We start from the raw sequence: 22542 nt of genomic DNA, 5'->3' as shown, positions 1-22542 counted from the left end.
ACGTTATTAATGGTGCGTGGCTATGGAGATCGCAAACGATCGTATACAGAGTTGCGACAGTTATTTAATGCTACATTCCCTGAACGTAACCAAATTTTGAAGCCAACCGTCGAAATAACCATTCGACGTTTTGCAGCAAGTGGAAGCGTTAAAGACCGTGTGCGATCAGGAAGGCTGAAATCGTGTAGCAACAAAGCAGTTTCTTTCGATGTGTTACAATCTTTTGTGGAAGATCTGCATACATCGACAACCAGCGTTGCCAACACGCTGGACATTTCTCAGAGTTCAGTGCAACGAACTTTAGTGCGCAGTAAGTTTAAACCCTACAAAGTGAGTTTAGTGTACGAACTGACGAAAGATGACTCTGATCGCTGTATTCAATTTTGAGAAGTAATGATGCGAAATATCGATAACGATATTGACATTGTATTATCTGATGAAGCAACATTTATGTTAAACGAGCAGGTGAACCGCCATAACTGACACTATTGGAGCGATGAAAACCCGCATTAGATGATGGAACATCATACCCAGTATCCACAGAAACTGAATGTTTGAGTAGGAATGATGGGAGGCATCATTCTTGGCCTTTTCTTCATTGACGGCAATCTGTCAGATGAGAAGTATTTGACAATGCGTCATGAACAGATTGTCCCTGCCATCCAAGTGTAAACACAGAACTTGAACCGTGTTTGCTTCGAACAGGACGGTGCGTCGCCACACCATGGATGGGATGTTCGACAATCCTCATGAAACCTTTCCACAACAATGGATTGGAAGACGAGGTATCATCGAATGGCCTGCAAGATCTCCCGATCTATCACCCCTGGATTACTTTCTATGGGGGCACATGAAGGACAAAGTGTATCGTACCAAACCACACACCCTGAATGATCTACGGAATCGCATTGTGGACGAAACAAGAGGACTTTCTCGGGATATGCTACAACGTGCACTTTGCAGCTTTTACGATCAGTTGGCATATTGTCAGACATTCGACGGGAAGCAGTGTGAGCACTTGCTTTGAGGCAATATGTAAGTCAATGTCATGATTTCTTGTTCATGCTCTCTGTAATTGCAGTGTACAGTTACCCACAGGACTCTGTAATTTGCAGTGTACAGTTACCCGCAGGAATATAGTAAATAATTCTTTCAGACAAATTCTAGCCTAAATTGATGTGTCATACATACCCCCTTCCATTTGAAAATATTGCGTGATATCCAATATGGCAGGATCCAAGATGGCTGCCATGATGGCCACACCCCCATTCATTGCAGTTAGTTTCCACACCAATACCCACTTGCAACGTGTGATTGTCTTCCGTCCACGCATCTCTTTCAGACAAATTTCATTTTCTGCAGTTAAACGTAGCCCACCCTATCTCTTCCACAAATGGCGATAGGTCCAAAATGAGTTCGGATTGTTGTTTGTGGGACGATTCTAGCCTAAATTGATGTGTCATACATACCCCTTTCCATTTGAAAATATTGTGTGATATCCAATATGGCGGAATCCAATATGGCTGCCATGATGGTCACACCCCCATTCAATGCAGTTTCCGCACCAATACCCACTTGCAACATGTAATTTTCCTCCATCGATGCGTCTCGTTATTACTGGCCTGTCCCGATACTTTTGACTAACCCTGTATATACAACCTTAGTGACAATGAAGTTCGACCAGTCACAGATATAGGAGTGTGTTGTGAAAGAAGGAGAACACATTCATATGCTGAACATATTTTATTCAGCAGGCTACATGGAACAAAGTAAAACATAAATTTCCGCTGCAACGCAGCAATGTATGGTGTCCACACAAAATAAAACATTTTCGTCCATCTACACGTGACATTGAAGTTCGACCACTGTTAGAGGGGATCCTGTTTACCATGGTGTGACGCCGCCCCGTCGGCGAATAACTGTGGCAATGCGTCGGGGCATGCGGACGAGTCGTTCAAGGTATTCCACATCGATGCGGTACCATTCCTCCTGCAGGCAGGCGATAAGAGCAGCCACTGTCGTGGGCCCCCTCTGTTGCACACGTCGCTTAAGAACACGCCACACATTCTCAATGGGCGAGAGGTCGGGACTCGATGGTGGCCATGGCAGAGTTCGCACGTGATGGCGAGTCAACCATTCTCTTGTCAGCCGCACTGTATGAGGCCTGGCATTGTCGTGTTGAAAGATGATACGCCGCCTGTGGAACAGGTGCCTTCGCACTGTGGGAAGATGCCGCTCCAGTATGCGTGTATAGGCGTGTGCATTCACAATGCCCTCACAGACGTGTAGTGGGCCAACCCCAGATGCCGTCATGCATCCCCATACCATCACTGACGCAGGTGTCTGTACCCGACGTGCATAACATTTTGCTTCATTCTGTTCCTCCTTCCGACAAATTACTGTTTTCCGTATTTTCCCGTACACAACATAGAAAATGGATTCGTCCGTCCACAAAACCCTGTTCCACTGCCGAAATGTCCATCCCCGGTACATTCGTGCCCACTGTAGTCGATTGCCTTTGTTCAACATGGAAAGGAAGGGCTTACGTTTCGCCTTGTACACTCGGTAACCGCATCGCTGTAGGTAACGGCGAATGGTTCTGGTTGACACTTCAATGTGAAAGCGTTCTCAAGTCCACAGTCATAATTCGGCCACAGAAACATGATTGTTGGTCTGGATATAGCACCTAAATATCCGTAGATCACGCACGCTCAGCAGGCGTTTTCGACCAGGGGCCTTACCTGGCTCTGTAGTACCCATATTCAGGGGTTTATCCAGGATTTTTACCTTGGGGGGGTGTTGGAAAATTTTGGGGGGGTGTAAGTTTGGGTAAGTTAGGTGCATATTTTGGACCATTTTTAAAATGTTCACCCTAATTCAATTTGTTCATGGATGTTTCTAGAGATTAACCCACCCCTCCCTTCACGTAACATTTCAGAAGAAAAACGATGTCAAATACAGGAAAAGATGGAAAATAGATTAATAATAACATTTCAGTTCAACGTTTCGAGTATTGCTTTCCTTCTGATAATGTTCAGTACTTGATTTAATCAATTGTTAGACAAAATACAAGGGATGATATTAAAAAACACAAAATTTTAACATATTATTACCAGGAATCATTTCATGCAATTCTTAAGCTAGTTATAAAGAAATTAGGATCACTTGCGAAATATTTTAACTGTATATGTATCGTTCTTGCCGTAGGTGTAACTCGGAGTTCAACTTGGGGTTGCCCAATTGAAATATCAGTGAGAATGCATTGCATGAGTGTGCGTGCAACTTGCCTGTCTGAAGTTGTAGTAATAAGTACAGATATAATATGACTTAAATAAATTATGACACTGCCAGCGACGTGAGCAAGAACATTTTTAGAACTATTTCTTTGCAAACTGGTTATGCATATTATTAGTTAAACATAGCGACAGTATCCCATGATATTTACTCTTTACAATCTTGCTTTGCTCGTTCGTCGAAGACTTCAATATGAAATTCCTTGACCGATTTCGTTCAAAAGCAATATCAAGTATCTATCAAATGTGCATCCCAACTTCCCACTATATTTAACGTCTTCATGGCCATGCTCTAAATATATCGAGTTTCATTACTTTATTTCAGTTTGTGAATCATCGTTTAAACAGAGATTTGAAAACACCAGCAGAATTTGGAACTCACTCGTTACATTGAACTATTAAAATTATACATGCATATTTTCTAACTGTTAGAACAGGAGGGGGAAGGGGCATGTGGTGAGGTAAAGAGGATGCCGAACGAGCAAAGCAAGATTGTAAAGAGTAAACATCATGGGATACTGTTGCTATGTTTAATTAATAATATGCATATGAATTATACCCTTACAAAACTTTGGAAAATACGCTTGATGCATTTGAGGGTTTATCTTTCAAATACTAAATGAGAGACTCTAGGGAATTAGGAGTCACGTGCCTCTTTGCCTTAAAAGAAAACGAAATAACATGTGCAAATAAACGCATGGCATGTTAACTGCAAAAGGAAGGCAAGGAATTTCACTTCTAAATTGAGGAAATGTTTATTTTCAATTATTTAAAAATTGAATAGCATTTATTTCACTATCCAACACGCAGAGCACAATGAACCAAACAAATTTTCTCCCTCCACGTTTTCCAGCAGGCAGCGCCGTCGTGCCCTCACTGGTGCGCCTATGGTCAGATATAAATTTGGGACTTAATGTAAATTAAGTTTCTTTTATGTTTAATTCCTTACACAGTCAGGCCCGTAGCCAGGAATTCTTTGTGGGGGGAGGGGGTAAAGTCAATCCCAGAGGGGTTAATTTTTAATATATTGTGTCGCATTGGCAGATATAGCAGGGTACACAGAGGCACTTGACACCTCCCCCAAAAGAGATAAGTAACAGAAAAGGGATGATATCTTGAAACTGCAACGGACATAACAAAACTTCGAGCAACATTTTTTCGATAATGACCTTTCCAGATTGCCAAAGAATATAAAGTTTAACATAAATAGGCTAATAGGGACTATATATACTCGATATTTACAGGTTGATAATGTTAATAGACGATTAATGGGCCTCTCTGCAGAACTGATTAAGGAAGCCCTTTATAAATCATGCTTCATAATGATTCCCTCTAGTTTCCCATATGCAAGATTTTTCCGCACAAAGGAATCTAACGAGAATCCAATAACACCATTGTGTTGTGTTATGCAAGAAAAATCAAATTAATTAAATAATAATGGTTACATATTATCTACACTTTGATGAATTGTGTAAATATTTGGAATACATTTTTTTTTGTACTTGCTAAAACATGGGTCTCTTAGTCCACCATATTTCCTTCAAAGGGGAGACTCTTGCATCACTACAGATAATGTTTGCCTACTGGTTACGTTAACCATTTTGTAAAATATTGTGTGAATTGTATTATATTATAGTTCAAATACATGTTTTGACACCTGACAAACAAATAGGAATACCTTGATTGATCAATGACTTCTTGGATTACAATGTCATCATTAATATTTCATATTAAGTTTCATAGAAAGAAATTGTTTTAATAGGGTGCAAATAATTTTACGGGGTGCCATGACATTCTCTTTAACATTTTTTTTCATATAGATCGTTTGGCCCCCAGAGCCGACTCCCACCGCCTCATAGCTATAGCTCTGAACTTGGACTATAAGAACAGCAGACATTGCAAGTGAAGCGAGCAAGAAAATTTTACGAAGTAAAGGTAAAAAAAAGGTAAAGTGCTCCCCTGTGCATAGCACCATGCCATGAAGGCGTATAGGGGGTGTGGGGGTAACACCCCACACTTTCTTGATCCGGTCGTGAGTGGGGGTGATGTGATCAGCATCACGCCCCTGACTGCCTTTACCCCCCAGGGTTTCCCCCAGGTACCCATGTTATTCGACGCTGGGTGGGCGCCGGGGCCGCTTCCATCGTTAGAAAAGTTCCCGGATTTGAACCGGCCGGGTATCGAACCCGGGACCTTTAGCATGGTAGTCAGACGCGTTACCGACTGAGCCACCGTGGCCAACCAAATTTTACGAAGTGTATTTTTATTTCTATAAAATTTGAAATCGAGAGGGGGACAATTGCCTCTTGCAAGTGCCCTTGGCCGTCTCGAAGAAAAATGCAAGGTACTCGTAAAAACTAATTCCATCATGAGTATCCAATTGTCCTGCTATTCTTAGATTCTCCTAGTCTTGTTTTTTTTTTTACTTCAATGTTTGCTTCCCCTAGAATGGACTTCCGTGCAAGGTCGGGAGGGAGGGAGGACAATGCCCCCTGCCACACTGTGGTTGCGGCACTGTTTATGAGTTTCTCTTCATCAATTTCACGTCATCATTCATTGTTGTGATTAGCTATAAGTGGCAGAAAAGGAACGCTAAGTAACAAAAATCAAATATCCACTCCCTCTCTCTACCACATGAATCACTATTACCAAAAAAGGGAAATCCCCCCCCCCCCAATCCTGATACGACATTATACTGAATCCCACAGACCTTCATAAATCACAAAATCAATAAGTGTCTTTGTTATGTTGCTAGAGTAATTCTAAAGATTAGTGAGAATTCCAAGTGTTCTGTATTTTTCACAGGGGGGGAACAAAGCAGGATCTCAGGGGGGCTTGCCCCCTGGCCCCCTCTAGCTACGGGCCTGCTTACACTTCTTGAATAAAATTAAACATGTCATTATGTCAGGGAACCGACTAGATACAAAGAGAAAGACAATTTTTACTAAAGCTATATCTTTGCAAACTGACACTAACTTTAATTTAATAGGCTACCAGTAATTTCACAGGGCACCACGACGTTAACGCTTTTCTATTTTTATCTGTTTTACTTGTTCGGCACCCCATTTGTACTTAGCGCACAGGCAAGCACCACACGTGGACCCTCCCCCTTTTACAACTCTCTTTCTAATAGTATATTATTTATTTTGCAAAGGTAAGAACTCTTGGAGCCACAAAAATGGTCATCAACTATACACGTGAATGAATCACTTAGGTTCTTCATGAAATACTTGCCATTTTATATCGAATACTCGGTCTGAAAATTTTATATTGGTACTTTATGAATATCGGTTGGAAGAAATTATACCTACATATAGTGTCACTGATTTTCTACTCACCACTTTCGGTTTCTTTCTGTCTGGTTTTTCATTTTCTCTATCTTCTTCAGACAGTTTTGCAGTAAAGTTTCAGACATTGTTATACACTAAACAGAACGACAACATACGAACGGAGATGCTACACTGAGACTGACCTAAGGCCAAGGGCATTTGACTGTTCTTTTCTCTACCACTCCAAAATCATTCATCTCGCCAAGTTACAGAAAATAGTGTTGCTAACCATAGTAACAGAATTCACTACAAGGAGTCAAACCTGTATCTTTGAATTTCTTCCCTTACTTTTATTGTACAACAAAATGTAAATTTCATTGACTCAGGGGTTGAATAATTGAATTTACGAATCTGTAACGTATTTAAGAAATATATAAGGTATTTAAATGCTGAACTGTCAACACTGTGCGTGGAATGTGACCCCTGGATGGAGGGCGAGAGGTCAGTTTGACATTTTCCAGATGGCAGTGTCCCTTCCCTAGAGCTGACCGAAGCCTTGTCAAGGGAGCTGCTGTTTCCAGGAAATGACGATGCTGCACATTCCACCCTCCTTCCTTGACACCTTGGTTTTAGTTGATCGAAAGGTCCATTGGACTACGCTTCTTCAGCTACAAATGATTCCTTTCTGTTAATGTTGAAGTATTGTCATTCTATTGTTGATATAAACATCCATATTTACACCCCCCTGTAAGGGGGTGTTCCATTTTTCTGCTTGGGGGGGTGTTCACCAAAATTTGGGAGGGTGTTGGGGGGGTGTTAGGGGGGTGTGGATAAATCACTGCCCATATTTTGGTGGTGTTTGATGATGCAGTGGACGGTTGACTTGGGTAAGTTCAGTTGGCACCCTATTTCCCGTTCACTGAGTCCATCCCGTTGCAACTCCACCACTCTTCTCCTCATGGTGTTGTCAATAGGTTTGCCCCTGGCCATGGTGATGATGCACTGCGGTTCCTCGGTGCACAGCACGTGCTTATATACGGCGGAATCCCTTATCGTGTCCGTGACGTCATGCTTCCGTCGAATGCGCCACTATCTGGAATTTTCCGTATGGGTCTGGTGCCTGGTCGAAGTTCAATGTCACGCGTATAGTTCCCCGTTTTCGTTCTTTACGTGACCTTGGGTACAACATGCTGGGATCACGATTCTTGCCTGCTCACACGCCTCCTCTTACACACATGCGTCACTTCTGTGGGTCACCCATTCCACCGCCTATGCCTCTGTGCATTTAATAACATATTCATTTCGGGTCGAACTTCATTGTCACCAAGGTTGTATATTTATATATATATGGACGAATTTTGTACCTCCAAGATGAAAATTAATTCTGGGCCACCTATGCACCATCCAAGTTCACGGTTTACACGTTGAGTCCCCCCCTGCCACCTGAAAAAAATTTTGCATACGCCAGATCCCCTATTTCAGAAAGCTGTCTAGTGATGTATTTCTTGAAGTTTGAAGGAAAAGAGATAAATTTTACACATGGGTTGGGAACATACTTTTTTTCTTTTTTAACATTTCAGTGCACGATGTCCTTAAGTCTCCGCCGTTTTTGTTCATTTTCATATTTCTATTTTCACAAATCCACATTCATTCTAAACCAACAGGTTTCAAACATAGACTCCTGGTTTAATTGCAAACTTACTTCTGGGTCTACACTGTTCTAGATGCTAGTGGCTTAAAAGTAAAATACCAAACCTTAACACACTGATAGTAACTCAAAACTGATGATTTTATCAAGATTTATCCCTAAATAACCCTATGAGATATTTATATAACCAATCAAATTTACTTCCTTGCAGGCTCGTGTCTTGTGAATACAGAGCAGGTAAATACATTGGATAATACAACACTGACATACCACGCATCACCTTGCTACACATTAGCAACTGCTGACTGTTCACATAACCCAAGATTTGGAATATTTGTGAAGAAAGTGGAAGGTCCAAATCCCCTGGTAAGTAGTCATGTGCTAAACTCATACAATATATGGTTATTTTATTTTAATCATGTGATCTTTTGGCATTTCAACCTATATTTTCAATTATGCTAATGCATACTGTTTTCCATACTCTTAGTTCTTAGTATATACAAGGGGCATGTCAAAAAAAGGGCCGATTGGTTATTACAGAGAATAAAATCAAGCGAGAAAATTTTTATTTTGATGCTATACAAGTGCCATGGTCACCATGACGCTCAAAGCATTTTTGGTACTGTGGAACAAGTTTACGTAGACCCTCTGCGTAGAAATCTGCCACCTGGGATCTCAGCCAGTCGAGAACTGATGTCTTGAGAACTTCACTATCATCGAAACGTTGCAAAGCAAGCCACTTTTTGAGATGAAGGAACAGAAAGTAATCACTTGGGGCAAAATCGGGACTGTATGGTGGGTGATTAAAACGATCCCATCAGAATTTTTTAATTGTCACAACAGTACGGTCAGCTGTGTGTGGGCAGGCATTGTCATGAATAAGCAGAATTCCAGACCATAACATTCCATCCAGTTTTGGATGGCACATCACAGATTAGACAGTGTTTGGCAATACACATCTGCTGTGATGGTTCGTCCCGGTTCCAGGAATTCCAAAAGGATTACACCTTTTTGGTCCCAAAACACGGTTGCCATGATTTTGCAATGTGATGGTGTTTGCTTGAATTTCTTCGGTTTCGGTGAACCAGAGTGACACCATTGCATGGATTGCTGCTTTGACTCACGAGTGACGTACGATATCCAGGTTTCGTCTCCAGTCACTATGTGAGAAAACAAGTCATTCCCATCCTTCTCCCAGCAGGCCAAAAAATCACGTTCTGATTTCATTCTTTCATCTTTGTGAGTGTTTGTCAACATTTTTGGCACACAGTTTGCGATAACCCAGATTGTCCGTTACAATTCGGTGCAATGTTTTATCAGACACTTCAGGAAACTCCTTGCCTAGATCAGTAATGGTGACGGCGATTGGATCGCACTTTCTCACCAACACGTTTCACAAGGTCATCCGTCTGAACACTAGGCCTGCCGCTCCGCTCGTCATCATGAACATTTGAACATCCTTCCCAAAAAGCACGGCACCATTGTCTTACCTTTCCTTCACTCATTACTGTTGGTCCGTAAATGGCACACAATTCCCGATTAATTTCAGCTGCACTCAGTCCTTTTGCTTTGAGAAATCTTATCACCGACCTCACCTCGGATTTGGCAGGATTTTCTATTACAGAAGCCATTTCAACTTCCTGCTACTCACACGTATGCACCTCCACACTGAGAAATATACATCTGTTGCAGGCACAGAATACTAAAGCATGCTTCCGTGCACGTGCAGCTTTGTCAGTGTTGCCAGTCCCAAGTAAAAAATATTTTTTTTTTACATGTGCCTCGTACTGCATGTTAACTCAGGAACAGTAATGTGAGGTCATCAAATTCAACATCTGACTTTCTGTTCCATCTATACTCAAGCCTTCTTGTAGCTACACGTGACTATTATACATGCTTTTAAGCCTGTTGCCTATGTATGGTCATATTTGTATGATCATATTTTTGTCTCTATTTTGTGAATGGAAAAAAACTGACATTGAAAATATCTACAAAGTAATGCATATATAGTTCTCTTTTTTTTAACTGTATGATACAGTATGACACTTGTTTTCATGTAAAAGGTGGTGCAAATGTCATCATCCTATTTGAACTGGCCTTTATTTTGACATCTTGTTGTTTATATCAGTAGTATTTTGTCAGTTAAATAGAAGATACTCGCGAAATTTATTGAGTGGAAAAATTGACAATAATTTTAAGGAATAATTTATCTGTAATCTTGACACAACAAGAATTTAGACATTTTCATAATCATCCATCGCCTACACTGCAAACCATTCGACGTCTTGCTTCCTTTGGGGATATTTTAAGTCATTGGTTTATGTGAATAAGCCAGAGACGTTACAGCAACTAAAGGACAATATTCAGCATGAAATTGAAAAAAATTCCCTGCAGATTCTTTCCAACACCATGGAAAACACAATAAAAAGAGCCCAAATTTGCATCAATTCAAATGATGGTCATCTATTGGATGTTATCTTTAAAAATTGAGAACATAAAACTTACAAGTATCAATAAAAGTTTAACACAAAAAAACTACTTTGTTTAATTTAAAACCCAAGCAATAGGTTAAGAAAATCAGGTGATGACTTTTGCACCACCTTGTATTAGAGTAAGAATTAACAATCACTTACGTTAACGTAAGAAATACAGATAAACAAGTATGAGAATACTCTCTGTATGACTATGCTACACTATTATGATAAACTTTGCATCAATATTGTTTATCATAGCCAGCTGATTTATAAGGAGTACCAAAACGTTCTACATATACATACACACAAAATGATATTATGCATATTTGATAACCAATAAAATTATAAAAATAATAATAATGTTTGTTTTGTGTTAATTCCAGAAATAAATAGTTTTCCTTGTATGTACGCATTGCTTGCATTATAGAATTATTTTCCTGTAGTTTACGGTTATTACAAGCATAAGAAACCAGTTGAATCACATCGTCGCATAAAATTCACTTGCGAACCCATGAATAACAATGTCATTTCTTTCCTTGATCTGCAAATTAAGACAACTGACTCAACAATTCAAACATCAGTCCATAGGAAAAAATTAGCGGGGGAAAAATACATCCATGCCAATTCAGAACATTCGCGTATAACAATGGATAACATATTTTTAATTTTTTTCCTGAGAGCACAAAGACTATGTTCTAATAATGAGGATATCAAAAAGGAAGAAGAAATGTTTTTTATTATAGGAAAAGAAAATGGCTTTCACACTAACAGAATAAACCAAATCAAAAAACAAGTTGCAAGAAAATTAAAGGAAAAGAGAAATACAGACAAAGATGAAAAATTTGTTGAAAAGAAATTTGTGTGCATTCCATTCCACAAGGGATTCTCACATAAAATTGCAAACATTTTTAGAAATTTTAATTTCAAAATTGTTTTTAAATCACCAAGAAGTTTGGAATGTACATTTAATGAATTCAAAATGAGAAACTCTCTACCAGATGTGGAAACCACAGGAATATATAATATAAGTTGTTCATGTTCAAAGGATTATGTGGGACAAACAGCAAGGAAAATGACAATAAGATGGCACGAACACGATTTGGACATTATAAATCTAAACCCAAGAACAGGTTTGTCAACTCATATCATCGAAGAGAAGCATTTGATTAAAAAGAGAAGGGTTTTAAAAAAATTAACGGGAAACACAGAGTTGAATGTCTGGGAAGCTTCGTTCATTGCAGAAGAACACTGGAATAAATTAAATAATGAAAATGGTAAAATAGATCCAGTATGGAGTTTTCTTTTTCACAAATGTAGTAAGCCACCATCTTTAAAATTTAATGTAACAGAAAACATTGAGAGACTTTGTGAAAACAATGATAAATTTGAATTACCTGATGATATTTGGGATTCATAATTTTAAAAAAATCTGAAATAAAAATAAAACAGACTGCTTTTTGCACTGTTAAGTTGCTATATTACAACAATGTAACATTGACAACATCCATTATATAATGAATTATTTTTGTTTAAAAAATTACTAACCATTGTTATAACTGTATCTTTAGTCAAAATGAAAATAAATGTCTGATGAAAGGAGCGTGTGTTCTCTTGAAACGTCACAAAGAAAAACTGTTTTCTTATGCTTGTAATAACCGTAAATTACAGGAAAATAATTCCAGAAATAAAGTTTTAAGTTTTTGTTTTAAGTCCACTTTATGCACAGATAGGCTAATCGAAACTGAACCTAAGAGTTTAAAGTGCAATCCGAACCACTAAGTACCTACACTGGGTATGAAACTGGGACCCCTTGATTACAAGGCGATGATGTTACCGCTGAACCAAAGGAAGGTTCAATTTCAGAAATTATACTTCATTAGTCATATTAAAAAGTTTAAATGAGGCATGATTTTATTTCCCTATATTCTTAGGCTGTGAAGTTTTATACAGCAGAACACTACATGGAGTTGTTACCAGAGGGAGACACCATTCACATTTCTATAAATGGAGAGGAACTTCCAGATTTCCCAACCAGCTACCTGTTTCCTGCAGATACAGAAGTCTATGATTTTAGGTATGAAGTGTCGCAAATAGATATTAGGCTTTATTACGATCTAGCATGCACACAGGATTAAACTTTTTTTTTTTACCAGTGATGATGAGTGATCATCTGATATTCCTTCATCGAGTGCTGTGTATGGATGAGTGGTATCAGTATTGGAAGATATCAGCTTGACAAGTATCATACTACAAGATACACTTTCACAGTTTCCAAATACACTGGAAGATGGGCAGAATGCAGGATTATCATTAATTCTGTGTTTAAGTGGCCTTAATATTCTTATTAGGGATGGGACCGATTAATCGGTACTCTATCGGTATCGGCCGATATAGGCATATCGGTGTATCGGTTTATCGGTAAAATTACCGATTATTTTACCGATCCGATATATCGATAAATATGTTATAATTTAGTGCAAAATTCTGCCATTGTGTTGTAATTTTTATGGATAATCTCAATGCCCTACTTTCTGAAAAATTAAATGTCTAAATATTCAACTTCTTTTGCATTCAAATCAGCTTGAAATACACATTTATTACGGAGATCAATGAAAATATCAGGGTCTTCAAGGACCATTTCTAATTTTATATCGGATCGGTAGAATATCGGTTATCGGTATCGGTAAATTTTATATCGGTACTGTATCGGTATCGGCCAAAATTTCATATCGTCCCATCCCTAATTCTTATCATCACATGCAAATTTATGCAAATTTTTAATCAATACTTTGGTAGATTAATTTCACATACTTGCAACTAATATTTATATTCAAACATTTATAACTTTACTGAACAATTCTAAATTGCTACGATATTGATATTACAATTAACAAGAACTTTTGAGAGTATTGCCATCTACTGATATTCAAAGTGATATTGTTTTGTTTTATTGAGCGATTTGGATTATTTTACTTTGCTTTCCGCCACTTTCGAAGTTGAGGATGAATGATATGATGAAATTGATGAAGGGACACTCACAAAGAACATCCATGCCCAGGCTGGGCTTCGAACCTGGGACCCCTGGCATTGTAGTGCCCTACGCTAACCACTTCAACACGGCTGAAGTGATATTGTCTCCGATCTTGTAATGTGCAATTTTTGCTTTTTATATCCATCTTGTGGTTCTCTCTCCAGCCCACGCTGCCTTTCCCCCTATCCCGGTGTACGGCAATGGGTGATTGCTACCATTTTGCGTAGAGAACACAGTTCCTTGTAAAGGCGTGAAAGTGAGCTGAAGGGAAATGCCAGTGTTATCGACTATACTTATAAGTCATGTTCAGCTTCTCTTTTCCATTATCATCAAACCCAAAGCATTTCTCTTTCTAAATCTCAAGTACTCAAACTTCTCTAAATATATATAGTGAAATAAATAAGTTTATTACAATATTAAGGTGAAGAAAAACATACGTTCATATGAAGACCTTTCAACCATCAGGTTAACTGTGACAAAGAGATCAAGTGGGTTTACCAAAGAAGTGCCTCCTGTTGAATGCAATCTACAGTATGAAATCTAGTAACTCATTCAGCCAAACTCCATGCCAAGGATGTTTATTAAATATAACGTATATAAAATATTCAACTTGTTATTACATATAAAAGTGTACTGTGTGCGTGTTTCGCAAGTCTTTTGTGAAAAAGCATTTGTACTGCAATGATTTTCATGTCAAATTGTATATTTCCTCTATGGCTATTCTTAACTGTACACTTACTTTGATTATTATTTAGCATTGTTTTTCTGCTTCTTTTGGCTAATCTCAACAATGAGGATGAGTGATGATATGATGATGAAATTGATGATGGGACACTCACAAAGAATGCCCATGTGCAGGCCAGGATTTCAACCCGAGATCCTTGGCATCATAGCATGCTATGCTAACCACTCTGCCGTGGGCATCAGCATTTTAACTCTATGTGGGCTGTGATTTATATGTTTTAACATTTGTTTCTCTCCCCCTCAGAGGAAAAACTGAAGTTTATGAGATTATTTTAATAATGACACTCCAAGGTTGTAGTTTCTATTAACGTCTCTTTTATTTATGGTTTATTAACACAATAATGATGTATATGATTTCAGAATATTAAAGCATGATCGGTTGATTCAAGTGGATTCTGACACCACCCAGCTTCTCCTTAGCTACGATGGACATGTTCTGCATGTAATTGTGAATGGCCTCTACAGAGGATTAACTTGTGGCCTCTGTGGAAATATGAACGGGGACCCACTGGACGAATTAACAGGTCCTCAAAACTGTGAACTTAATAACTCAGATGACCTTACTCATGCTTATATGCTGCACGATGATGCCTGCCCAGCTCCTCATCATCTTCCATCCTGCTCTTCATCTGCAGGTAATTTGTGTTAGTATACTCCATTTATTAACTGCACACTATTAGATCAACACATCAAAGTTACACAAATCTGGCAAAGAAAATGTATTGGAAATGTGACTACAACGGGGAGTGAGGGAATGAGTGAATTAATTAATTAAAATTCTCAAAAAGCTACAAATAAACAAAAATGGGTAAATTGAAAATGTATGATAAATGAGCAAATTTTCACATGATCAATTAGTTGGTTGCCATTAAACAGAACACCTTTCCTCCCCAAAAGGCTTGCAATTCTATTGAATTTCATTTTGAATAGAAATTTGTCAACTATCCAATTGGATACATTTTTATTTTCTTGTCTCCTTCATATTTTCTCTTATTTATATACACAGTCAAGTGTCTAAATCTTAAGAACCTGTAGTTTAGTTAACCGCTCTTCCACCCAAAGCCTGGACTTCACAGTTGTTGTTCAAACCAAGTCACAAAACTCCTTTCAATGGCTGATTCCAGGTATAGATCGTCCATCTCGTGTCCAATCCACAGCACCTTAGTATGGAAGATGTAAGAGGGCTTACATACAAACCACGACCCCTAGCATGAATAAGGGCCACTTTTTCAATGTCCAGTTAAGGTTCATGTTAGCACGTAACTGGAAGTTTGTGAAAATTTCGGTTTTTCAATGTACAGTTAGCTCGTAACTGGAACTCTGGTGGCGATTATCTTTACTGCTACTTCTTCTTGCAGTTACCAGCCTAACTGGAAGTTGCGAAGCAACATGGATGCCTCGTGCAGCTATCGAAGTTCCACACTCACAACTTCACTGTCAGATTAAAAAAGATATGATTCATAAAAATGTTAAATTGGCAGAAGAAGACTTGTTTTGTTTGGCAGAGCTTACCAATGTCCATGCAATATGGAAATCAAGCAGCGTACTTGGTAGAATTCACTTGGTGAGGTTGTGTAGGAGAATATGTGACAAGGATATCCATTCTACCAGGCGGGTGAATCTCCAAACAGGAATTTGGTGCGGTGGTTAGCGGCACCACCTTGCAGAACTAGTTGTGTTTTGCAATATGAGTTCAAGTCCTGGTCGCAGATCTTTTTTTTTTCAATTATTTATTACGTGTGTTGCCTTCAATTCATGCTTTATTGTTGAACGAATTTCTCGGAAAAATATTACAGTAAATTTTAAAATTATTATTACTCGTACCTTTATATTTTTAGAACTTTAATACAAAGCATACTTACTAACATGTTCTTTTTTCACTCAACAAACATACATAGAGGTGTACAAAGCATGCAGTCAAATATACAATATCTACATATTAATAGTGTTTATGTCAGCAGACAGATATTATTATGTCTCGACTTTAGAGTACTTCATGCTTCCTCTACAAGAAAGTATCTGCGCTTCCACCTCATAACAGCATTTCCCCCACATAGAATTGACTTTTATTAGAAGAAAGCCAAATCTGTAGTGCTTGTTTTCGTTACTTTATTTCGTAAGCACGCACAATGTATACGTACCCATTGTTCCAATCTTCCCTATGCAATAACATGCTTTCGAGCGTGGCGCTCATGTACTTCTATATTTGAATGCCAGGCTGTGAGACAATCGACGTTGTTTGAAACTATACTAATAGATGGTGCGCAGATCGATTCCCAATTTTTCTGCACTTCAGCATTACCAACATACCATTTTGAGGTACAAAGTTACGATTTGCTAACTGCCAGTTACTTTCACATTGAAAAACCCAGTGCTGGTTAAGAGTGGCGATTATCTCCAACTGGCAGATAGTTAACAGAAAGAATAACTGGACATTGAAAAACCAGCCCTAAAACAATTCAGTAACTTTCCCAACCAAACCCCATATCTAGCCTTACCCCTTTTCACACACTGCAACCCGACATGCATCAGTCGAACAATTTTTGACATGCCTGGTGAGAGACCCATGTTTTTCATGTCAACTTTTCTAATTTTTTTCCTATTTGAACATGAATAACATTACTAGGTTAATAGACAAAGATCTGTGAAAAATCTACAAGAAAGTAACTGTATCTTCGCTTTGGACATCATAATTTTGCAGGTTGAACACACACTTCTGTTTCCACAATCTTTTAATCCATGTGTGTCTGAAGGTGTGGCTCGCTGGCAGCCACAAAAATTTCATTCAACATTAACAGTCTCTCATGAGTTTTCCATTTCCTTCACATTTATAATATAGCACTCTTTCTTTCATTCATTATATTCAGCTTGAATATTAATTATAGTAAAATAGAGTACTTTTATTTCTAAAACCACTTGTATAGTCACTGAAAAAAGAATGCTGGGAATTTCACTGGCACATTACTTGAACCTGCATTCATTCTTGTTAAGTTAGCATTACTCTTCAAATGTCTGCTGTGATCCTCTACTATAGGTGCTGGAGATCATGGCTGTGCATCTCAAGCCCATCAAAACTTTCACTCCTTTTATTACTTGAAGCATTTTGATATTTTCAACCATTTTTGAGAAGCATGATACTGTATCTTTTTCAATGATATTTTTTTTCCTACTCAATATACTGTTTTCTTTCTTTTCAGTCCATGGTCATTAACTTACAAAAGTTCCTTCAAGAGGAAGAAGATATAAGAAGTTATTTTGCTACTAGCATTTGTAATTTTTTAAATTACATTTAATGAAGAAAAATTATAATAAAATTTCTAGGATTGAAGTGTCTCCAGATACTATAGTGTACTTCTATTCTAAACCCTTGGATGTTTTTTTTTAAAACGTCACAAAATGAATGTAAAATATATATTAATACGAGGGTCACTCAAACTTTTGAGAATCGACAACAGTAAGACAACGCAACACGCTGCTGGTGTTTCTATATTTAGATTGGCAATTCAATAGCAAATTCTGCAAGTTTCAACTTGCTCCAACAATGGGCTGAGGCTGCATGAGGCAGTTGAGGTTTCGTTTCAAGCAAGGATGGATCTGAAACGAGAGCACTTCCGTGGTATGAATTTTTATGACTTCAAAGTTGGTTTAGGCAAGAGTGAGTGTCGTGAAAGATTGCACAGTGCATTTGGGGATCTTTGCCCTTCACAAGCCACCATCTATCGATGGTTTGCAGAATTAAGGAGAGGAAGGGACTCCCATGAAGATGAAGATCGTTCAGGGTGGCCTGCAACAGCCACAACAGATGAAAATGTGGTGAAAGTTGAACAAATGTTGAGAGAAGATCAATGATGTACATATGTGCAGATTCAGACAAGCCTAAATATTGGATCGGCAGCAGTTAGACAGATCCTGGATGAAAAAAAAAATTCATGTCAGGAAGATTTGCAGTCACTGGACCCCCCACAACCTATCAAATGAGCAGAAAAAGACACAAGTGGATTGATGACAGGAAATGTTGGACAAATTCAGTGGAGGAAGATCAAAAATCATTTTAGACATCATAACAGGTGATGAAAGCTGGATATACCAATATGTTCCTGAAACGAAGCAGCAGTCATCAGTCTGGGTCTTCCCTGGGGAGGATCCTCCAACAAAAGTGAAGAGATCAAGAAGTGTTGGCAAAAAGATGATCCATTCTTTTCTCTCTGCTAGTGGGCACATTGTGACAGTTCCACTTGAAGAACAAAAAACAGTCACTGACAGATGGTACACTACAAAATGTCTGCCCAAAGTGTTCGATGCATTGAGGAGGAACCATCCAAAGACAAGCCTGCGTGGAATCATGTTGCATCATGACAATGCCTCTGCTCACACCGCAAGGGACGGAACAGATTTTCTGAACGAGTCACGAGTCAAAACATTACACCAACCCCCTTACAGCCCAGATCTGGCCCCATGATTTTTTTTCTTTTTCCTAAAGTGGAAGAAAACATTCATGGTCGTCGATTTGACTCACCTGAAGCTGCGGTGGCTGCATATGAACAGTGTCTTTGTAGCATGACGCATGGTGTTCAGCATTCAAAAAGTAGTTTGAACGGATGAGAAGTTGTATAATGTGTGGTGGAGAGTACTTTGAGAAGATGTAATGGAAAGAATATTTTTTTTCATTTTAAGGCTTCCATTCTCAAAACTTTCAGAGTGACCCTTGTATTCAATCAAGGTGTTTCAAAATTCCTATTGCAAACTCCTGGGACCGAGTAGATAGGATTTTGAATATGAGGCCATGTCCAGAAACTCACCATATAGCAAATACAAGAAAATAGTGTGTTCAAATCTTTACCTTCTGCTAGGCCAAAAATTATTACTGATGTGAAGTTAAATCCCAATGCACAATGTTTACATTTTTCCTGTATGGAAAAGATATTTTATCCAATAACTGTTGTATCATGTTTGGCAGTTCAAGTTCTTTATTTGGCTAAGCATCCTGGTCCACTACAAGATCATCTTGATGTGGTAACCACCAATGTCGATGCAAACATTGTATGTGAAAAGCATATTCTGGACCCCCCCCCCACCAACATACATGCACACATTCAATAACACATGATGCAAGTTGATTCTCTTATATCACAGTCAGAATTCATGCAAGCAGATCTTCATTCAACTTTACAGAGGTCTTGTATGTACGATTCTTCATAAGAATGTGAACGAGTGAAAATTTTTGGGTGTCAGCACATATGGTCATCTTGCACCCTTCAAAGTTTAAAAGGGGGTGTAAAGAACACCTTGAGAAAGGTTAAAAGTGCAAGCTTGGAACCTGCCCAGGACAAACAAAACACATTATAAAGGTAAGAACACACTAAAAAAAAACAACTACCTCACAGACTGCGGAAGAGACCTGCTCTTCTGAAAAAGCTCTAAAAATTTGCTAAAACAATGTAATCATCTCCCAGCATGGGTAATAACAACATAAAAATCTACCACTGAAAATGAAATAGATTATTTTGTTCCAGTATGTATATGTGTGTGTACATTGTTATGTGGCACAGTTAGGACACAGGAATCTAAGTAGTGTGGCCCATGAATTAGCTCGGGAAAGACATATTAGGCTATAGGCTCACATGGCCTTCCTCTTAACATGATGAAGGGAACAAACGAAATTTGGTTCTAACCTGCCCCAATTGCCAGTCCTGAGTTCAGCATACATTGACAGTGTTTTGGTGATGCTTACACCGGCTTGTGACACAGGGGCATGTTCATATCACAATGCAAACCACAATTCTGCTCACAAAAGCACACATTGAACCTTCTGTTGTGGTATCAACATCTCAACTGAGAAAGTAGCCATTCTTATGCCATTTTGTGCATGTGTGGCTACTGCTGATGATCCTGCACCAGTTACCTTGAAAATATGACCAAGTTTTGGAGATATTTCTTATTGACTGAGCTTTAGACTGAATACAGTGGAACCTTGATTTTACGATTTTTCAGGGGACCAAGCTGAAAAAACTTAAATTTGGGAAAATGTAAAATTGAGGAATTTTTTTTAACATTTTGCTATGTTGAGACCATCATGATTGTATGTATAATGCGGGAAAATGTAAAATCTGGGAACATAAAATCAGGGTTCCACTGTATATAGCTAGTGGTTCTCTCGTTACGATTAATTATTTTTGTATTCCTTTAGCCCAGATACCATGTATTTTAGTACTCCAGATAGAAATAACAAGCATCTAATACAGTTTCAAAAGTCACCCAACCCTAACTATGAGTGCTAATAATATGAAATATATATACACTGCTCAAAAAAAAAAATTAGGGTATCAAAGTGAAACAGAAAAAAAATGAGATGAAAATCATGTACAATCGATGTTTATGCACGTGAATGAACATTGGGAGAGAAGATACAGTAGAGGATACATTATAACTGGCAACAAAAAGGAATGTGAGTCACTTGACACAATGTTCGCATGATATGCATCCATACAGAGCAATGTGTGTAGAACAGAAATGGACATGCCCTTGAATGGTGTGTGGTCTCCTCGAACGGCGAACACTGCATGATACCTGCGTGGCATGACTCGATGAGGTTATCGATGAGAGTTTGGGGGATTTGTCGCCACTCTTCATTTAGGTCAACCTCTAGCTCTGGAAGGTGTGTGGGAGGTAGCAGCATAGCTGCAATGTCTCTGCCATGTCTGTCCTAGACATGTTCAATAGGATTAAATTCCAGTGAGCATGCAGGCCACTCCATACGCTCGATTCCCTCATCCTGTAGCATGTTGTTCACCAACAAAGCTCTGTGCGGATGGGTATTATCATCCATGAAAAGGAACCAATCACCAATTGCACCTGCGTATGGAATGACATGAGGTCTGAGGATCTCATCTCTGTATCTAAGGGCTGTCAAACTGCCATTTCGGATGATGTGGAGATTCGTCCTTCCACCATTTCTGATTCCAGCCCACACCATCAGTCCATCACCACCATACTGGGATGTTTCCTGCCCAAATACAGGGTTGTGGAGAGTTCCATGTTCCCTTCAGATTAAAACACGTCATTTGTCTCCGAAGACTGAACCGTGACTCATTGGGGAACAGCACCGGCCGCCATTCGGTGTGCCCCCAATTACAATGCTTAATTAAATACCAACTCTTCATTTACCCCTTCAGCCCAGTTACTTCGAGCCCTACGGTGTCATGCGATTAATGGCGCACACGCCATGAGCCTATGTGCACAGAGGCCACCTTAATGTAGATGACTGCTGATGGTTTGAGATGACACTCTACTTCCTGTAGCTGTCAGCAGGGAATGTTGCAGCTGCGTTACATTGCGTTGTCTGTTTCGACAGGTTGTCAACAGGAGGTACCGAACATCTCTTGGTGTTGCTAGCGGACCAGACGGTCTTGACATTGCCTTCGTCGCACATTTCCTGTCCTTTGGAACTGAGTCCACAGGTGGAAAATGACACTTTGTGATACTCCAAGGGCAGCTGCTACCCCTCGCTGTGCCCTCCATGCATTTGAATGAATGAATGAATGAATCGTGCTGTTGCGGCATTGTACAACTTACACATGTTCATTCACGAACTCCTACACTGTCTGCTGGCTGACTACTGGCATTCCCCACAACTGCACAGTTTCCCAGTCTACCACCCTTCGGACGGGAAACCCACCTGCAGACAGCACAAATGCCTGAGTTACATGTCTTCATACACCAATCTTGCTATTTCATGTCAAGGAGCATTTTCACACCCATATTCGTTCTTCATGTCATTGATGACACATAAACTTATGGATATTTCCCATTATCCCTAATTGTTTTGAGCAGTGTATATACCCAATTACACCAGGTTTTCTGCTTGATAAAGCCTTATCCATTGAGATCTTTCAAATTCTTTTGATTTCCAGTTTATTCCATACAGGAAATTCTGGTTCAAATCAGAGTGAATCAAGTCATCACTATGGACTCCATTATCTATCGGTTCTCTATTTACATAGGCTTCATAGTAAACAATGTTGAAAGAGCACACTACTGACCTGCCACTAACCAATGATGTCCAATGTGGCAGATCATGTTTAGA

General features: G+C 39.0%; 1 protein-coding gene across 1 annotated transcript in view; it reads left to right on the top strand.

The window, feature by feature from the left end:
• Nucleotides 1-17800, top strand: part of cv-d (vitellogenin-like lipoprotein) — a 132448-nt gene extending 114648 nt beyond the window's left edge. Inside the window, exons 24-27 of the mRNA XM_083123763.1 lie at nt 8422-8576; nt 12616-12758; nt 14820-15094; nt 17657-17800. Of these exons, the coding sequence (XP_082979889.1) occupies nt 8422-8576; nt 12616-12758; nt 14820-15094; nt 17657-17670 (587 nt within the window). The 3' untranslated portion in view covers nt 17671-17800. The remainder of the gene's footprint in view (nt 1-8421; nt 8577-12615; nt 12759-14819; nt 15095-17656) is intronic.
• Nucleotides 17801-22542: the final 4742 nt, after the last annotated feature.

The sequence above is a fragment of the Lepisma saccharinum genome, chromosome 6 (genome assembly GCF_977018435.1).
Source record: "Lepisma saccharinum chromosome 6, izLepSacc3.1, whole genome shotgun sequence".
In the NCBI taxonomy this organism is placed as follows: domain Eukaryota; kingdom Metazoa; phylum Arthropoda; class Insecta; order Zygentoma; family Lepismatidae; genus Lepisma; species Lepisma saccharinum.
The sequence above is the reverse complement of the archived record's forward strand: the minus strand, read 5'-3'. Positions and strand labels throughout refer to the sequence as shown.